This window comes from Triticum aestivum, chromosome 7B (assembly GCF_018294505.1).
Source record: "Triticum aestivum cultivar Chinese Spring chromosome 7B, IWGSC CS RefSeq v2.1, whole genome shotgun sequence".
NCBI lineage: Eukaryota > Viridiplantae > Streptophyta > Magnoliopsida > Poales > Poaceae > Triticum > Triticum aestivum.
In genome coordinates this window covers 208,954,102-208,973,554 of record NC_057813.1, presented here as the reverse complement: position 1 = coordinate 208,973,554, position 19,453 = coordinate 208,954,102, and the positions used below count along the sequence as shown (strand labels likewise).

The window sequence follows — 19,453 nt, the reverse complement described above, 5'->3', positions numbered from 1 at the left end:
CCGGAACAACGGCCGCTGCCTACTAAGGTGGTCATGGACGACCAACACTATAGCCACCATCTCCTCATCGTCGGATGAGGAATCATCGGAGTCGCAGAGGAAATTGTGGAAAAAGAACTCGTCGGCAGAGTCCATTTGTACCTTGGTAGCAAACTGTTGAACAGTTTGCAGGTGTCGGCGAAGAGACGCGCGCCTCCCTGGACCAGGTAGCTGGTCTGGCAGCGTTAGGCGAGCGTGGCATCGTCAGACGAAGGAGCTGGTCGGGGGCGCGGGGGGTAACCTTGTGCTCGTGGCGGCGACGGGGTGTGGGATGGGAGGAGCTGCGGTGGCCCGGCGGCGAGGCGATGGTGGCGGCAATGTCGGAGGTGGCGGTGTGCTAGGGAGGTGTGTGGGCGCGGACTGCTGGCACCGGAACTGGGCAGCAACAGGGTGGGAACGGGCGAGGGCTTGTTGTCAATGGGATGAAAGAGAACGGCCAATGTGCCACCGACTAGCGGGCCAGGGAGGAGTTATGCGCGCTTCGCGCGCATCCGCTTCATGTTAAATGAGGCCCAAATTTGGGCCAGGAATGAATCACCAGCAGACGAAAAGTGAGTGTGCATCCGGTTGGGTCAGCATGTTGGACCAACTTTTTTGTCCGCGGCGACACAAACCAACGCGCACGGACGAAGCGACCCAAACGGACACGCACGGACAAAATGGATCGGCACGTTGGAGTTGCTCTAACACACTCCAAATTGCCTGGGATAATAATACTCCCTTTCAAGGGCGCTGCACGTGTGCGTCTCCAGGTCGGGAGTCGCCGGTCAGACGTTCCGTGACCGAATCCCACGACATCGGCCGGGCTCTTCCACCCATACCCGTTGCCACTAGTGAGTGGCACTGCCCATCCATTGACAGCTTCTGCACTTCCGACGCTCCTGCTCTACACCTATGGTAGCATCCAACGCGGCGTTGTCGCCGCTGGCTCACCGTTCCAAGACATATAGCAGAGACAGGAAGCTACTCTTACGGGCAAATCTTGATGATATATTAGAGGCAAGCAGTCGTCAGATGATTGCTGCATCGTGCAATAAGAAGCAAAAATTCTGAATATGAGGGATGGCCACCTTAGCAAACTGAGACTTGGAACAAGAAATCACGGTAACAAATACGAAAGCAACAGACCAGAAGCAATGACAGCTAAATTCAACGAAAGGATATGCTCTCAGGGCAAAATTTTGGGCTTAGCAAAAAGCAGCCACAATGCCAAACAAACATGATTTGAACAAGCATCATCACAATGACTCTTGATACAGTTTCAGTTCAAAATTAGTGCAGGTGCACACACAACCCAACACTTTAAAGCTGGCCGTAGAAGATAAACAAGCTCACACCTGTAAGATAAGCCGAGGCACATCAGCAGCTACTTGGTGTCTTCTTCCACTTACACATATGACAAGAGGCGCTGGTTTTCCTTTCTTTCTCGACGTCCTGGCCAGGTTAAAGCAAGACAGTCAACCAGTCATTGCTAACAAAAGATGGCACCAACTTTGCTTGCTTGGTTAATGTTACTTCTCAAGCAAGTTGTAGGAGGCTTCCTGATGGAAGGTCGGGTAGCCCATGCCTCGCGACAGAACTTCACGAGCAGCGTAGCATCCAGGCCACGTGGGAGCGCTTGCAAACTGCAGCCCCGGGAAGGTATGCGCTAGTGGCAGATTCGCTGCACCCACTGGAGCATCTGTTTCAAGTGGCGACTCCTCCAGCATCGGCACACCAGCTGCATTTCCATCTGTAGACGACAAATCATTCGGCTGTGCTTCCTCAGGTGTCAGCTGTCCTTCCTCAGGTGGGGAGTCTTCCAGGATTCGGTATTGAACTCCAGCTGCATTTTCTGGTGCAGACGGTGGGTCTCCCAGCTGTCCTTCCTCAGGTGGGGAGTCTTCCAGGATTCGGTATTGAACTCCAGCTGCATTTTCTGGTGCAGACGGTGGGTCTCCCAGCCCATGCTGGGCATCAGCTGATGTTACCTCGTCACAATCAGCAGGATCGGTTGGTTGCTTGGCAGATACGCTTGCAATATGATCGTTGTTAGGCTCATGATCAGAGGTTGACACAGTTTGGTTTTGATTCCGAGAAGCACTTCTGCCGGACAACGAAATGCTCATGTCAGATTCAGCTGCCCTGACTGCAAAATACTCATGGGTTGGAGGGTCATTTCCACCTGGAGTATCATAGTTGCGAGGTTGCCCTGATCGGCCGTTGGTATCAGTCCAGTAGTCACCTGGAGAACTAGTGGTATCATGGTATGTGTCAGCCAACAACTGGTCTATAACGGAGGCTTCTGCTTGTCGCTCTCCTTGCATTTCTTCGTCAGGGATGCACGCCTCACCCTCACTGCCCATTTCCAAATCGCTGGTGCTCATATATGCATTGCCTGCGATGTCCCTTTGTGAATCATTATAGCTCGGTCTTCTGCTGCAGAGGTGCCCCTTTGATTTAGCAATCTCATTATGTTTCTGAGCAAAATCACTACGGCTCCACAGAGAAAGAGGAGGAGGTGATAGATTCCACTGATCCATCTGCTTATTATCAGCATCAAACGATCCAGGCAAATAGAACGACTGCGTAATTTTCCAAAAGAAACCATCAGGAACGAAATTCTATCATCAGCGTTAAAGTATAGGAGTTCTCAAGGGGAACACTATCCAAACATACCTTTCCTGCGAGCTGATTAGAATCCTCCCATATTAGCTCATAAGGTGGGTATTTTTTATCCAACCTACACACCGTCAAGTGTGGAACATTGTTGGAGATTAAGAGAACCAGAAAGCTATATGGGGATGAATAAAGAGAAAAGCAGTACCTTTCTGTTTCCTTGGGAACAATAAGAATTATCAGCTTTGGCTTGAAAGTTAGGGCTTTGTTGATGAACTGGTTTGCAAGTGAAGCTTTAAACCCAAAAGGGGGATTCAGCCCCATGATCTGACGATAACAGCAAATACTGAATACATAAAATCTGGAAGTTTGCCATAATGGACATGAGCAAAGTAACACTAGCTATACCAATCGGGATCCGGCTGGCAATTCATCTGGTTGAACAGTCATCCAGTCTCTCCTCTCAAAATTGAAATCATTCTGGAGAAATATTTATAATGCTGTATCAGTCCACTGTGCTACAACACTTCAACAAATCAAAAATTTGCTAAGGGAGTAGCAAGAGACATTGGATGCCTGGTCAGGCTCCTATATCTGCAATTAACTATTTCATAGTACATGGAATATTAACTAAACTATTAAAGATAAAATGGACCATGTATAACAATTGGAGAAATGCAAGCACCTTTGGCTGGATGAGATCATAATTTTTATAGAAGCAATTCTTTTCAGAAGCTTCAAGCTTTTCCTTCAATAATGTGCTAAAATCATTTGAACCACAGCAGAAGTCAACGACCTAAAAGAATAAGAAAAATGCACAGGTCATGATAAACAGCTTCTGTTGAGACATATTGCAGTCAATTTTGAATCTGGGTCCATAAAATAAGTGGTGAGCTAACTTCCAGAGTTGAGACAGAAAAATGAACAGAAGCTAGAATTCATGAATAAAAATAGTCCAAACATGCACGTTATGAGCACATTCTAGTTAATCCAAGAATGGCAAGTAGTCCAAGCAGGTGATCATATTGCATTATTACAGCTGGTAGAAACTTTAATAAAACAAAATCAATGATAAACTTTTTATGCAGACAAACATAATGCAATGTTTTATTCAAACAATTGCCTCGGTATTTTTTTTACCGGCGCATCACCATCTGACTTGGCTGTCTAAGATTGTTACTGACAGCATATATGAATGATAACACTGTAGTATAAGAAAATCCATGACCGAATGATCAAAATAACAGATTCTATGCATGTATGAGATGAGATGGAAGTGGGCTATAATAGGTGCATCACTTATGCATGTTTACAACTCAAGACTTAAGTAACAAAAACCAAAACAGAAATTTACCGTATCACCACTTTGAACATACCATTGTAACTTATCTACAATCTGCACAAAATCACGAGAGTTACTTCAGCAAGACAGATGAAGAATGCAGTCAGGAACAGGAAGCGACCTAGAGTATATACAAAGCTTGAACTAACCATAACCTTCTAAGCAAGATAACAAGCACAATTTTCAACCCAATGAAAGAGAAGAAAATGAAACCAGAGATTGAAGAGTAGCCGCTGTACAAAACAAATAATGTGCTGTTTGGAAAAATTGTATTTATTGGAAAAGTCAAATTTCAACAAAATACCAGAACTTTATGAAGAAATACTATTATTAAAAACATGCCCTAAAGAGTATATTGTAGTTTACCACTACCTAATTTGGCAACAGGTCCACACAACCACCAGGGGGTAGTATTTCTATGCAATTATAAAATTGCGTCTCAGAAACAGGTATCTTCGTAAAGTACCTGCTGACCATTCTTAAGTGCAAGGGAATAGTAGCCATGCTGTTTTCTGCAATAGGTATCAAATTAGGAGGTGCAGATTGCTAATTTAATCCCCAAACTTTTAAACTTTGTTTTACCTAGAATTCTGTTTATAACCAACAGAAACAGAAGTTCATCTCGAACGCGTTTTAACATTACATTAGTCACACAAATTCTTGAATAATAAATATATCTTGATTTCACCTTGAATTCTGTTTATAGCCAACAGAAACAAAAAATGATATAGATGATTTTTAAACATTAATATTAGTTACGCCAAATTCCTGAATAAGAAATATCCTACCCAAGTTTTTTGTCCTTTGTGCACAATGCAAGACTTAGTGTTTAATACTAAGATCATTCAAGGGGAGAGGAGAAGATTCGAGGGAGCAGATTTGTCTAGATTCTTAGCAGCACAAGATAAACGGTTAGATGATACAAGGGGTGAGGAGAAGATTCCAGGGAGCAGATTAAGTTCACTGTTGTTTAACCCTAAAGCAAAACCCCTCTTTAATCAGAGGGAGGCTTCTTACCTACCTCAATATATAAGAGATAAAAAGACTACCAAATAAAGATAACCAGCCCCTAAAGGACCGATCTTACAAAGTCCCAACAAATGCTGCTACCAAGTGCAAATTCACAGTTTCAATGCACTTTGTATCTTCTTTAATATTCTTACTGTAATTTGCAGTAAAAAAACATGGTTGAATACTACCAAATCATGTTAACTCATTCATTTGTCGTCTGTATATTAAGATGTGCAAGTTCTTTGATCTTTGGGATCATAAGTAAATCTTCCTGTTGTAGCCAACGTTGGCTACCAAGGTTGTGGGGTGGGATACTTGCTGGACGCGAGGGTCGTTGCCGTGTAGGCGCCGTGGTACAGTAAAAGGTAGTGGGGAAAGATAGGAGAATTAGAGGGGTAGAAGAGAAGCATAGGTAGGACCTAGATATTTCCTTGCTTGCCTCCTTACAAGGGGAATACACCCTTATACGGACCCTTCAGGTTGAATGTTCACTGAACAGTAATTCAGCACACCCTGGATAATTCATCTAAGAGACAACTGGATTCTACCCACAGACTACTAGTACACACTCCCTGGATACTTCTAGACTAGGCTGGGTTCATCTAGGAGATGACAAGACTCTTCCCACAAACAGACTCTTCTACCAGGACACACACACACCCTCACCCTGGATACTTCTAGACTTAGCTTAATAGACAACTGGCCCTAAGATGCCACAACACTTACTGAGGAACAACCTTGTTGAATCTGCACATAACTAGATTCTCAACCATGACTCTAAGTGCCAACTCTACTCTGGGTAATTAATGTCAGCATTAACCAACTATATTTGTACAAAAATGGATGCCAATTTGGGATCAGGCATACGTGGACAAACATATCATATGACCAATTTCAACACAACAAGCGGGATATTTTCATGTCAGAACACTACTCAGCAGTCGCAACATGACAACTCGCTACCAGAAAATAGTGAACAGAAGAAAACTCTATATAGCAGGAACAAACAAGACATATTTTAAATAATGTGTAGACCTACCTTCTCGAGCTTGTCCAGTTTTGTAAAATGCCGCCCATAAGATGTATAGCGCGTGCCATGAAGAAACGGGGCAAGATATATATTCAGTTTGTTCTGCACATAATAGCTCATAATATCATGTATATTGCGATCGTAGGCATACTATGTCAGAGGAAAAACTACAAGCATGTATCTCATAGATCATTACGATAACTTTCAGTATCTCAATGTCCAATTATCAGTTATCACAAACAGCCAAATTCTACAATCCTACACAAGGATGAAACGAAAGAATGATTTTGCATGTACCTTCCATTTTGCAAGTTGGAAAAGGTCATATGGTGAGCATACATCTTTGGCCTCTTCTATATCCGCACCACTTTCTAACATATGAACCGCAGTCTTAACAGCCTGCCAAGAATACACATCAGCATCAACCAAATACATGTCACTGCTTCTAAGAAAGTGCAGTAGAGTACCTCGACAGATCTTTCCACCTTTCCCAATGTAACTTTATCAGTATTCTTCATAAATGATGTGTAAGTAGACGAAACCACTAGCTGTTTCTGTACATCCTCAATAGTTATATTTGATGATGCTTTCTGTGCAAAGTCATAAATCCTGAGAAACTACCACTAGGTTAGTCTCGGTGTTTGCGTTGCGGATTATGGCAACAAGGAATACAACAGTATTGAAATGCACAAATTGAACAAATACTTGGACACAACGTAATGCAAAGGTAGCTGTGCCAGCATTCCTCAGAAATCAGAATATTCAATATGATGGCGGCACATAAACAATTGGGAACAAAGTAAACATGATGACCCTGCATTTTAAAGGTTTTTTGTTATCTTGATTGGCACACATCAGCACATACTGTGCAGTTCTATATTTGTTGACACAAGATACAGAAACTTTTTGGCTTATCAGATCGGCGTTCTGCAAAAATCTAAGCGTTTCAAGAACCTTTCGCTCGTCATCATCAGATGATAAACTCATCAAAAATAACAATTGTTTTGCAACTGCTTATGTAAATTTACATGGTGGCGTCCAGTGACCCTTAAGCTTTTCTTATTGTCGTCCGCTAACTTTACAACTAAACTTAAACACCCAAATCATCTTAAATCTAATGTACAAGAATTTTGGCACCCCCTCCTTTGACTTTTCACACACTCCAATAAACATTTACTAGTACATTCGTTACTAAAAATGCAAATAATAATTTTAAGAAAATATTTTGCATGGCAACTATATACACTCTTATAAATACTTAACCAGTAAACTTAAATTTGTAATCAAGTGCATCTGAAGATCATAGACAGATGAAAAAAGAGCACAGAAGTAAAGAGTGATATATTTACCTCGTCGCCGTGTTTATGTCAATCTCAGGGAATGTGCTAATGGGGATCACTGACATGACTGATTTTTGCATACTGGGATGTTTAGTACCTCCAGGCAGATGTTCTTTCTTCCTTTTCGCTGTCGAATTGATGGAGGAAGAACAAGTTGATGTACCGAGGGGTCTTTTGCTACTGGATGATGGGACAGGGAGGCAGTCATCAAGGCGTCGTATCTTAACCCTTCTCAATCCATTCACATTGGATGATTTTTTAGTGATAGGATCATCAGGAAACTTAATATGATCTCTTAGAGGAGTTCGAAGTTTTGGATCAATATTGTGCTTGCTGGCCAAAAAAAGAATATAGTCAGAAAGATGCACCAACATAGCAAGGAAAACAAATAATTGTCTAAAGGAAACAAATCTTACAGGCAATATATTAAGATGCGATTCTTTGGCAGAAGACCGTCCCATGCCCTTTGGAAAAGGCACACACCATTCTCAATTACGTCATCAAAGACGATTTTCCTATTGACAGGTACATACGTGTTAGTTTGATCCAAGGCAGCGTAGTAAATACCAACTAACAAGGAATGCAAACTACAGTCACAAATATGGGAACAAGTTCTCATTGCCTTGGCAGACATCTTCGATGATATGACTTTGGGCACCGTCGGCAAACAGCAAATTGCAGCTCCTTAACCTCCTTGTTTTCACCATATTTACAAACATCACATTTGTGGACTGGGCATGCAAATTTCGCCCCATTGATTATCCTTGTCGTGTACTCAGTTGCTTTTGCTTCATTTTCAGGGAAGAGCAATTGTGCAACACATTTAGCATGATAAAAGTGCCCACAACTTGCTGAAGCACAAGGAAATACCTATAAGATATAATAATTCAAGTAAGCGGCCAACTAGTCTGCTTGAAATTTCTCAAAACTATATTAGGTAAAAGGGCTTTAACCTCAGGAGGATCTGTTTTCGCTGAACTCAACCTGTGACAGGCAAAACATTGATATCTTTCATGTTCACAATTCTTGCACAGAAAAACTTTCATCGCCTGTAAATATGTACAAGCTCATCAAAAGATGCCTCGAATAGGTAAAGAACAGTAAAAAAATGATTCACTCCCAACTGAGGGTCAGAATAGATACATCAAACTGATTCCTAGTATAGCCCAATGTTTTGCAGTCTTCACTAGCATCTTTTGTTGCATGAAATGACCGCAGGCACTTGCCTTCACAGCTGCAGATAGTTTAGAAGAAGCACACATCACTAATCATAATGAGAAACTAAGGTTCAACCTAAAATGCTAATGCATGTTCTATTATGTAAGGGATACAACAGAACAATTGAATGGAACCAAAACGTGTGTTCTAAAAAAAAGATACTTACAGATTTAATAGGACCAAATACTCATCCTACATGTATTTTATTTTTATGTAACAAAGGGTAAGAACTGATTTCAACAGAAAACCTCCAGAGAATAACGCTTAAGCAGTTAACCTAGCTAGTAAACGACATGTAGAACAAAGCTTGCAAAAGGTAGTAAGAAGATCAAGTGCTCCAGGTGAGCACAAAGTGGAATAAAACATCCAACTGTGATACACATATAACCAGGCATGGTTAGAACTCCACCATTTTCCTAGAGCTTCCATACAAAACAGCAGGCAATTTATAAGCCAAGCTGCATTCTCAATAAGTTGTAGGTCAAGATATCTCCTTGTTAAACATCATCGATGTATAGATTATTGCATGATTAGAACTATGAAGCTTAGCGACTATGTTCTCTAATAAAGCCATTTCTGCCTATAGAAAGTGCATGTTGATGATTAACAATGGTTTTACTTTGTTTCAAATTCAATAGTTTTAGTAGCAATCCAAAACAAATAAATGGTTGAGAATTCTGTAATAAAGAACTATAACTGATTATTTCATTACATTTCATTCAGAGCACAAAAAAGAGAAAACAAATAAACATGTACCTTGCGATTTCACCACCATTATCACACAAAGCACAAATCAAATCAATGCCGGTGGAACTATCTTCATCAGCAATCTCAGCCATATCTGGTATCAACTGGAAGGTCCTTGTTTCACTTTTACGCCTCTATAAAACCTGTTTAAGCACCACACAAATATTTGTTTATCATACTGTAAAGCTGTATATGTTTCACAACTCACACAAATTGTTTGAGATACAGCAATATTAATCTACCAAACTTAACGTTGACACTCATGCCAATACCTACCCCAGATCACCTTCCTACTGAAGTTGCACGAAGTTCTATGGGACCAAGAGAAACGCTAGCTAATATTTTTCTGGACTTCCCTTTTCGGCTTCGATGTCCTAATTTCGACCGAGTCAGTATAACATTAAGTTGGGAAAACTAAGGAGACCATGTAACTTATCGAAGACTGAAACCCCATAAAGAAAAGGCATAACTACTTTATCTTGGTTTAGGCACTATTGGCAACAAAACAGACGCAGGATGAAATATAGGGAGGCAGGCGCGCACACGCATGCACATGCAGGAATGCCTGTATTTATGCACGGAAAGTGGATAGACACCTTGACGGTTAAGATCTGCAAATTTCCCCAGTTTCCTCGCTAAATTTAAAAGCAGTCTCAGTTTGTTACGGAGCACTAGTAGCAGAGGGGGTTACAGCGCAGTACCTTCGAACTCCTTGACCCCGAGCCTTACCAGAGAGATTTCAAAAATAATAACCACGAACCCATAAGCCCCGAAAATACAGCAATCGATGCCGTTTGAGAGGACGAGAGATGTAGGAGATATCCGTGGGGCAAACGCACCACCCGGAAGCCGCCGCCTGCTTCTCGTCGCCCAGTCGTTGAGTGCCTGGATGTGGAGGCGGCAGCGAACTCGGAGTCGACGGCGAGCGGCGAGCGGCACGGCGAATGCGAGCGGCCAAGTAGGTCGCGGCGAGCGGCAGCGTCGCGGAAGCTTCCTGGCGACTCTGCGCCCTCGCAAAACCCCCCTAAATCCAAGCAAACCCTGCGCCTTTAAGCGGAATAAAATCGCCGGAAAACGAGAAGGGCGCGGCGATTAAGCTCCCCACCAGCACGGCTAGCAAACGATAGGAATAAATCCGGCCCTTAATTACGAAGACACATGCGCGTACGGAACTACCCAATCATAGGCAATGCGACCAACCAACCAAATCAAAATGCCACGCCCGGGGAAGACATCCCAAAAAAGCAAGCACAAAATATTAGTAACAGAAAATAACAACAGAAAATGCACCAAAATCACCGCAAAACGCAGGCATTCCCCCACAGATTTCTAGCCGGAAGCGACGCCCGCCGATGGAATCGGCCACCCGGTGTTTCCAACCAACCGATCGCTTACCTCACTGGCTCAAAGCAGCCGGGCTGCGCCCCCTAGCTTCGCATCAGAAGGCCGCCTCCTCTAGGGTTTTGATCCCCGCGGCCGCCGGCATAACCCCTTCCTCCCGCACAAAACAAACATGAGCAAAAATAAAGCCACGCACGATATTTGGGGGGTGAAAGTGGAAGACGAGAATCTCTCTCACACAGGCACAGCACAGGGTCTGAGCAAGAGACGTAATGGGGGAGTGGGAGAGAGAAATGGGGAGGCGAGGCGAGGCGTGGCGCTGGTCACGTCCATTTTATGCTCCGCTCCCTGCCACCACCTTGCAGCCGTTCTCTAGCCGCTCTCCGTCACGCACACTGAACCTCCTGCCCCACCTTACCTGGGCCCATTTGTCGTGAAAGGGTTGGACAATTCTAAGGTAAAAGAGTATTTTTTTAGGGATGTAAAGTAAAAGAGTTGGAAAGGCGCTCTATGCGGGACCCACCTGTCAGGGGGAGGTTCAGCGTGATACTGGCCGTAGATAAGCCTAGCCTTTTTGGACTACAGGGGATCCGAGGCGTCCGATGCACGATCGAATGTTTTTTAACGCGACTGGTGCACGGGGCGCCGGCGTGCACAGAAGGCCGTTGGGCGAAAGGGCCGGACGGCGGGGATCTGATCGTACGACGTGTGGACGGATGAGATGTGAGGCAGGTGTGGTAGGTACGCAGAGTTACCGCGCCGGAGTTACTGCGCCAACTCTGCCGGCCTGCGGGGAAAGCCTTTCATCTGCTTTTCCGATCAGGCAGTACTCCTTGTCTTGTTTGGCCGGACAGCAATATCTCTTAGCTAGTGACACACGCAAAATTGCACGGGGACCGAGGCACGAATCTCGCACATACAGTACTCCGTAATTCTTTCAGTGGAGTACTATTTTTAATCTACAAATGTAGAACAACATGAGATTACGATTTCATCTTTAGTGAGTTCTACGATATTTTAATGCGAAAAGTGTTGGAGGGTTAGAAATACAGTGATATCCCAGTCCACTATAGTACAAGTCTTAAATTCGACAACGAAGGTGTCATTGTAACTTCATCAATCTCAAGATGATGTGTCGCCTCATTCTCTCGAATATGCTCATAAGATTAGGGTGTGCGTGCATGCGTTTATAGGAATAAGTGTATGAACGTCTAAGTATGTTTTGTTTTAGAAAAAATCGATAATACTTTAATTTATTTATTGCATCACAAAAGTCATGTATTTCGTTCGATGACACTTTAAGTGGGGATTGTTAACATATGATATTGCCATTTATAACTATGTACTCCCTCCGTTTCAAAATAAATGACTCAACTTTGTACTAACTTTAGTATAAAGTTGGCTCATCTATTTTATAATGGAGGGAATAAGTGTTGTTCTAGGAGAGTCCTCTGTACATTACCCTTTAACCTGTTTTTTGGTCCTTGTTGGCTGCTTTCTCGTTCCTTTCTACTTGTGCCTTTTGTGGATAGAGTTATTGTATCGATGAATTCGTCAGTTCTCATGTTAACAAAAAGACTATGAGAGTCGAGAAATCGTTGGCCTGCTCAAAGAACGACAAGCTCATGTTCGGAAGATCAGTCGAACACAGAACAAGGTTGCACATGCAGTGACAGCAACAGGCTGGCTAATGTACCACCGAAGATTACAACACTATTCTAGATGATTGTAAAACTATTATTACTTAATCGATTAATTGCTTTTCCCCGAAAAAAGAGTCGACATGATTTGGACTACTGTCGGTGTCAAAACCGGCGGATCACGGGTAGGGGTCCCGAACTATGCGTCTAGGCGGATGGTAACAGGAGACAAGGGACACGATATTTTTACCCAGGTTCGGGCCCTCTCGATGGAGGTAAAACACTACTTCTGCTTGATTAATATTGATGATATGGGTAGTACAAGAGTTGATCTACCACGAGATCAGAGAGGCTAAACCCTAGAAGCTAGCCTATGGTATGATTGTTGTTCGTCCTACGGACTAAACCTCTCCGGTTTATATAGACATCGGAGAGGGTTAGGGTTACACGGAGTCGGTTACAATGGGAGGAGATCTACATATCGTATCGCCAAGCTTGCCTTCCACGCCAAGGAAAGTCCTATCCGGACACGGGACGAAGTCTTCAATCTTGTATCTTCATAGTCCGGGAGTCCGGCCATCCGGACACCCCCTAATCCAGGACTCCCTCAGTAGCCCCCGAACCAGGCTTCAATGATGATGAGTCCGGCGCGCAGATTTGTCTTCGGCATTGCAAGGCGGGTTCTTCTCCAAATCTCATATACCTATCGAATAGTGTCCGGCTTCCAATGAATGTTGCGCTCCTTGGCTTCTGCGCCCAATAATGGCCATCTTCCACGTGTCAAAAGAATGCGAAAAGACAGGGTGTTTTTTTCATTTACCCCCTGGCTGCGAAAATGGGCCGCCTATAAAAGAGGCGGGGACTTAGATCCGAATCACACCATCTTCCCTCCACGAGCATTCATCGGAGCGCATTCGACAAAGATCCATTCCATCATGGCCGGTCGACGCAGCTTCTCCTCTCGCCCCCAGCCCTTAGTCTGGAGATTGGGAGAGGTGTTCCGTTCCGCACAGCGAGCTAGTAGCGCCCCATGCCAAGGGGCTTCTCCCCCCAGCTTACATGGTCCCAGTTCAAGCCGGGATTGCCACTTATAATGGCGGAGAGCAAGCGGAGAGCGTCCCCAATCCCTCCAAAGGAGAGCGGATATGCCTTGTCCCTTATTTAATAAGAGGGCTCGGATTTCCAGTACATCCGTTTCTCCGGGGGCTCCTGGAGTTCTATGGCCTCCAGTTACACAACCTTACGCCTACCTCCATATTGCATATTGCGGGCTTCGTAGCCCTTTGCGAGCTATTTTTGGGTATCGAGGCCCATTTCACGCTGTGGAAGAAGTTGTTCTGCCTCGTGCCCCGTTCTCAGGAGGGGTCGATATATCAAGTGGGCGGAGCCAAAATATGGCGCGTCGCCGGGACCGGATATCTATCCGGAACCCCAAAGAAGGCGTCCGAAGACTGGCCTTCAGAATGGTTTTATATAGAAGACGTCCCTCTGCCGGACCCTGTACGGATCGGCCTCCCTGAGTTTGATAATGCTCCCTTGAAGAAACGCCTGAGATGGCGCCCATGGAGCCCTCAGAAGGAAAATGACAGGGACGTCCTTTACCTGATGAACCGGATAAGGTTGTTAGTCATTCCGGACTGACCATGATCGAGGTCATGGCCATATGCATTACGCGGGGGGTGCAGCCGCTTCAATACCGAGGCCACCCCATGTGGGATTTCAACGGGGAGGACGACGCCACCCGGTGCGGCCGTAAGGGGCCGGATTCGGCTGTCACTCTAACGAAGATCTTGTCCGCTTTGTACAAGGGAGAAGAGGAGGAATTCCTCCGTGTCAACCCACGGGGCGGATTTTCTATGTACAATCCTCCAAGCTGGGTAAGCGAACACGTTCACTTGCCCATCCGTTTTTATATTCCCATAGTTAAGTACTTAGTCTAGCAATTTTAACGCAGGAGCTACGCTAGACTGTAAAGGAGATAAACAACCCTCCTCCACAACCCGAGGACCCGGAACGGTCCCTCGATCCGGACTCCCAAGAGGACACAGACTTGGCTATGGAGCTGATTGATGGAGTGTTTCATCAATTGAGTAAGGACAACACCTTAGTGGCCATTACGGCCGATTATCCCGGACTACTTCCAGCCTCAAAGGTAATCGAGACCGAAGTCCATAGTATTTTCAAGATGATCCATCCGTGCTTATCTTTGATCACCGTATACAAATGGCGTTTTCTGCAGGGGAAGTCCTTGAGGCGGAGGGCCTAGCCCGCGGCGGCTAGCCAACAAGGGCCATCGAGGCCCAACGGGCTAAAAAGAAGTGCGGACCGGATCAAGACGCCGGCGCAACGGTCCGACGTGCAATTTTAATGCCCAGGGTTTATGCCCTCAAGGCATACTAACGCTCATGCTCTTTTCAGGAAGAAGAGCGCCTGCCGAACTATATCCACCGGCCAGGCTTCAAGGCCGGGTCCGGAAGCGGAGGCGAACACGGGGCGCGCACCGGACGCTCCTCCTACAAAGGACACGGACAGGCTGTCTGCCACCAATTCCGAGGTGGAGAGTGCCATGAACCACAGGCACCGCCGGGCTGTTCTTCGTGACGCTTGTTTTTCCCAAGAGGCGTTGGACGCCTTTAATGCGGGAGATGCGTACCTCCGTGCCGCTCAAAATGGTCTAGCCAGAGCCACAGAGCAGTATGTAAAAGACATACGGGTGAGAAAATCTGATGGTTATATATGTCAGTAGCCCCCGAGACTTGAAACAGTTAAAAATAACTGATTTAAGGATCATTTGTTATGCAGGATCTTACAAAAAAGAATACGCAACTGTCCCAGGAGCTGGAAGAGTGCAAGGCCCAACTTGAGGCCGCACTAGCCGCAACAGGGAAGGCCAAGGAGACCCCCTCTGGTAATAGATGCTTCAAAAGATGAGTATGTTGTGAAGTGCGGCATGTGTGCAATTCTGACAATAACAGCGCAGATGGCGCCGGAGTGGATCCGGACAAGCAGCAACTCTTGCGCCAGTTAAAGGCCGGCGAGAGCATGCTTACGAGGGTGTGGCAAGAGAAGAACAAGCTTGAAGATGCCAACACCCAGCTGGGCGAGGAACTAAAGGATCTTCGTGCTCAGCTGTCGGATTCCGTAAAGGAGAATCGTCGGCTTCGACGCGGCATTTTTAGTAAGTGCTTGAACGAACCTTCAAAAAAGAGTTCGACGAGGAAGTCGATTGACAGAGTTATCTCTGTAGGTGTGCTGACAGGTCGGCCTGCGGAGGAAATGCCCGGTTCTATGAGTGACCTTCTTCCTGAGCTATCGCAACTGCACGGACGAGTTCGGCAGGCGATGCAAGGCGTCGTCCAGGCTTTGTGGCCATCCGTCTTCATGCCCGAAGGCCTTGGAGAGCTTGCAGAGAAGCTAAAGGGAATGCGACAGCTTTCGATTATGGAAGATATCGGCCTGCCGTCAAGGCGTCAGGGAGGCCTAGGCCATGGTGAAGACGTGGTACACGAAGGCTGACCCAAACCACATGGCTGAGGTCGGAACTATGGGGCCCGATGGGAAGGAGATCCCTGTCAGTTTAGTGTACGGCCAGGTAGAGCTGGCCGCCAAGTATTCCCAACAGGACTGTAAATTGGACAGCCTGTTGGATGGTATTGAAGAAGAATATACCCAGTCAAATTGACTATGTAATTTAAAATGACATGTAAAATGCCTTCTAGCCAGATTGTAGATCATTTGTCATTGCGGACCTTTTCGCTTCAACCTCTGGACCCAATAGTCCGGAGTGTGTCCGAATACCCTCTCGGTTATGTAAGAACCGGGGCATGTGTGGAGACCAGGCGTAGGGGTCATTAGTGCTTTAGCAGGCAAGTGCCCAACTAGTTATGTTATATTACATGGTTAGTAAGAAACATCTTCCAGGTAGAATAGTTTCGTTAGGGGTTCCTTTCCCTGGGAGGCATGCCCTAAAGTGCATGTCCGGACTGCGAAAAAGGCAGAAAAGCATCTAGGGGCGGATAAATAAACAAGTGAAAAATCATCTTTTAGTTCACCGACCGAATATTCCCTTAAAAACGCTAGCTTTCGGCTTCACCCAGTCTGAGGTACACATCCGGCTGACCCGGCAGTAACAATCGCAGAGGTGCTCCCTTTACCACCTAGCCGAACAATCGGGAACGTAGGGGTAAGCACAGGAGCCAGGCAACCCAGCTTGGCCAAAACTTAAGTCATATCGATGCATATAATGGTGAATAAAAGGTACATGCGGAAGTGTGACACATGTGTTGGGCATGAGGCCCGTATATACAAGCTTCTGATAAAGAAGCCCCCAGATATAATGAGCGCGGGTAGCGCGTCAATTATGTGCGAACAATGCGCAAGCGAGCCCTTAAAGGCTTGTAAGAAAAAATGAGGGACAAGGAGAAAAATATAAGGCAGCTAATGTGTAAAAAGTAGACAGAGGGAGGAGATGAACACAGAGTCCGGCGCTAGGCGTAGAATCTTCGTAGGCTGCTGCGTTCCATGGGTTCGGCTCGAGTCGGTTATCCGATGCATTTCGCAGACGGTACGCTCCACCAGTCAGGACTTGGTCGATTATGAAGGGACCTTCCCATTTGGGCTTGAGTTTGTCCTTTTTCTTGTCCGGCAGGCGTAGAACTAGTTCGCCAACATTATAAGTTTTGGCCCGTACTTCTCTGCTTTGATATCTTCGAGCCTGCTGTTGATAGAATGTGGAACGGGCTTTTGCCACATCGCCCTCCTCCTCCAATGCGTCCAAACTGTCCTGTCGATCGAGCTCGGCTTCTCTTTCTTCGTACATGCGCACGCGAGGTGAGTCATGAATTATGTCGCAGGGCAGGACTGCCTCTGCACCGTATACCATAAAAAATGGTGTGAATCCGGTAGTGCGATTCGGCGTGGTCCGCAGCCCCCAGAGTACGGAGTCGAGCTCCTCTACCCAGTGCGTGTTAGATTCCTTGAGGGATCGCACTAATCTGGATTTGATGCCGCTCATGATTAGACCATTTGCTCGCTCGACTTGACCGCTAGTTTGTGGGTGATAGACTGAAGCGTAGTCGAGCTTGATGCCCATGTTTTTGCACCAGAGTTTAACCTCGTCGGCCGTAAAGTTCGTGCCGTTATCAGTGATGATGCTGTGGGGGACGCCGTAATGGTGTACGACCCCTGATATGAAGTCTATCACCAGTCTGGATTCGGCCGTCTTAACAGGCTTGGCCTCTATCCATTTGGTGAATTTGTCCACCATGACCAGTAGATATTTTTGCTTGTGGGTTCCTCCTTTAAGGGGTCCAACCATGTCAAGCCCCCAGACCGCAAAGGGTCAGGTAATGGGTACAGTTTGGAGGGCGGTTGGTGGCATGTGGCTTTGGTTAGCAAATAATTGGCAACCGACGCATCGTTGGACTAAGTCCTGAGCATCTGCCCGGGCCGCCGGCCAATAAAATCCAGTACGGAAGGCCTTGCTTACAAGGGCCCGGGCTGCGGTGTGGTGCCCGCCAAGTCCGGCATGAATTTCAGCCAGAAGGTTCCGCCCTTCCTCTTCGGAGATACACCTTTGAAGGACTCCGGTGGTGCTTTTCTTATAAAGCTCTCCTTCGTGGACTTTATAGGCTTTAGATCGCCGCACTATGAAGCGTGCCTCGTTTTGGTCCTCGGCAAGTTCCTGCCTAGTTAAGTAGGCTAAGAATGGTTCTGTCCACGGGGCAATTACTGCCATTATTACGTGGGCTGAGGATGTTACCTCGTTGGCAGAGCCTCCCGTTGTGTCAGAATGTTCGATGTCAGGTGGTGCGGCTAGGTCCGGATTGTTATTTTCGGATTCCCCTTCCCATTGTACAGATGGCTTGAATAGCCTCTCCAAGAGAATGTTGGGGGGGCTGCATCGCGCTTTGCGCCGATGCGTGCCAAGACGTCTGATGCCTGATTGTTTTTCCGGGCTATATGGTGAAATTCGAGCCCTTCGAACCGAGCTGATATTTTTAGGACGACATTGCGATAAGCTGCCATTTTCGGATCTTTGGCATCAAAGTCTCCATTTATTTGGGATAGCGCGAGGTTCGAATCCCCACGCACCTCTCGGCGTTGAATGCCCATGGAGACTGCCATCCGGAGACCATGTAGAAGGGCCTCGTATTCGGCTGCATTATTAGAGTCCGTATACATTATCTGGAGTACATATTGAACTGTATCTCCTGTTGGGGACGTCAGAACGACACCAGCCCCCAGACCCGCTAGCATTTTGGAGCCGTCGAAGTACATGATCCAGTTGGAATATGTGCCGTACTCTTTTGGGAGTTCGGCTTCAGTCCATTCAGCGACAAAGTCGGCCAAAACTTGCGACTTGATAGCTCGCCGTGGCTTATAGGTTATGTCGAATGGGAGGAGCTCAATGGCCCATTTGGCAATCCGGCCCATCGCGTCGCGGTTGTTTATAATATCATTAAGAGGCACTTCGGAGGCTACTGTTATTGAACATTCTTGAAAGTAATGTCGTAGCTTCCGGGACGCCATGAACACTGCATACGCTATCTTCTGGTAATGCGGGTACCGGAACTTGCATGGAGTGAGGACAGTGGACACGTAGTAGACTGGTTTTTGAAGGGGGAATTTGTGTCCGTCCGTTTCTCGTTCGACGACGAGCACTGCGCTTACAACTTGATGAGTTGCCGCAATGTATAATAACATTGGTTCGCCGATGTTAGGCGCGGCCAGAACCGGGTTTGTTGCCAATATGGCTTTTATTTCTTCGAGTCCGTCCATGGCAGCATCCGTCCACTCGAAGTGTTCGATGCGCCGGAGGAGGCGGTAAAGGGGTAATGCCTTTTCTCCCAAGCGGGAGATGAAGCGGCTTAGAGCCGCCACGCATCCAGTCAATTTTTGTATTTGTTTGAGGTCCTTTGGTATATCCAATTGTGACAGAGCTCGGATCTTGGCTGGGTTTGCTTCAATTCCTCTACCGAATACAATGAAGCCCAAGAGCTTTCCGACTGGTACGTCAAAAACGCATTTTTTCGGGTTAAGCTTGATGTCATATGTTCGGAGGTTATCGAACGTGAGCCTCAAGTCGTCTATTAGAGTTTCCACATGCTTGGTTTTGACGACCATGTCATCCACGTACGCTTCAACT

General features: G+C 46.0%; 1 protein-coding gene across 1 annotated transcript; it reads right to left on the bottom strand.

Annotated features, from left to right (window-relative positions):
• Nucleotides 1–1,187: 1,187 nt before the first annotated feature.
• Nucleotides 1,188–10,984, bottom strand: LOC123155947 (protein ENHANCED DOWNY MILDEW 2). The gene is made up of 16 exons (XM_044574098.1): nt 10,721–10,984; nt 9,335–9,468; nt 8,504–8,594; nt 8,314–8,409; nt 7,983–8,230; nt 7,777–7,875; nt 7,370–7,693; nt 6,488–6,629; nt 6,318–6,419; nt 6,030–6,122; nt 3,992–4,033; nt 3,323–3,433; nt 3,046–3,117; nt 2,846–2,964; nt 2,698–2,761; nt 1,188–2,603 (listed from the first exon to the last, which is right to left on the bottom strand). Exons 2-16 carry the CDS (start codon nt 9,415–9,417, stop codon nt 1,551–1,553), a joined length of 2,739 nt encoding a protein of 912 aa, XP_044430033.1. The 5' UTR covers nt 9,418–9,468; nt 10,721–10,984; the 3' UTR covers nt 1,188–1,550.
• Between the last annotated feature and the right edge of the window lie 8,469 nt (nt 10,985–19,453).

Bases quoted from the DNA above. Each gene is read 5' to 3' on its own strand.
- LOC123155947 (XM_044574098.1), bottom strand. From the start codon at position 9,417: ATGGCTGAGATTGCTGATGAAGATAGTTCCACCGGCATTGATTTGATT. The intron at 6,630-7,369 runs GTAAATATATCA...GTAGTTTCTCAG, and splicing joins GACATAAACACGGCGACGAG to GATTTATGACTTTGCACAGA. The intron at 2,965-3,045 runs GTATAGCTAGTG...TGTTATCGTCAG, and splicing joins TGCCAGCCGGATCCCGATTG to ATCATGGGGCTGAATCCCCC.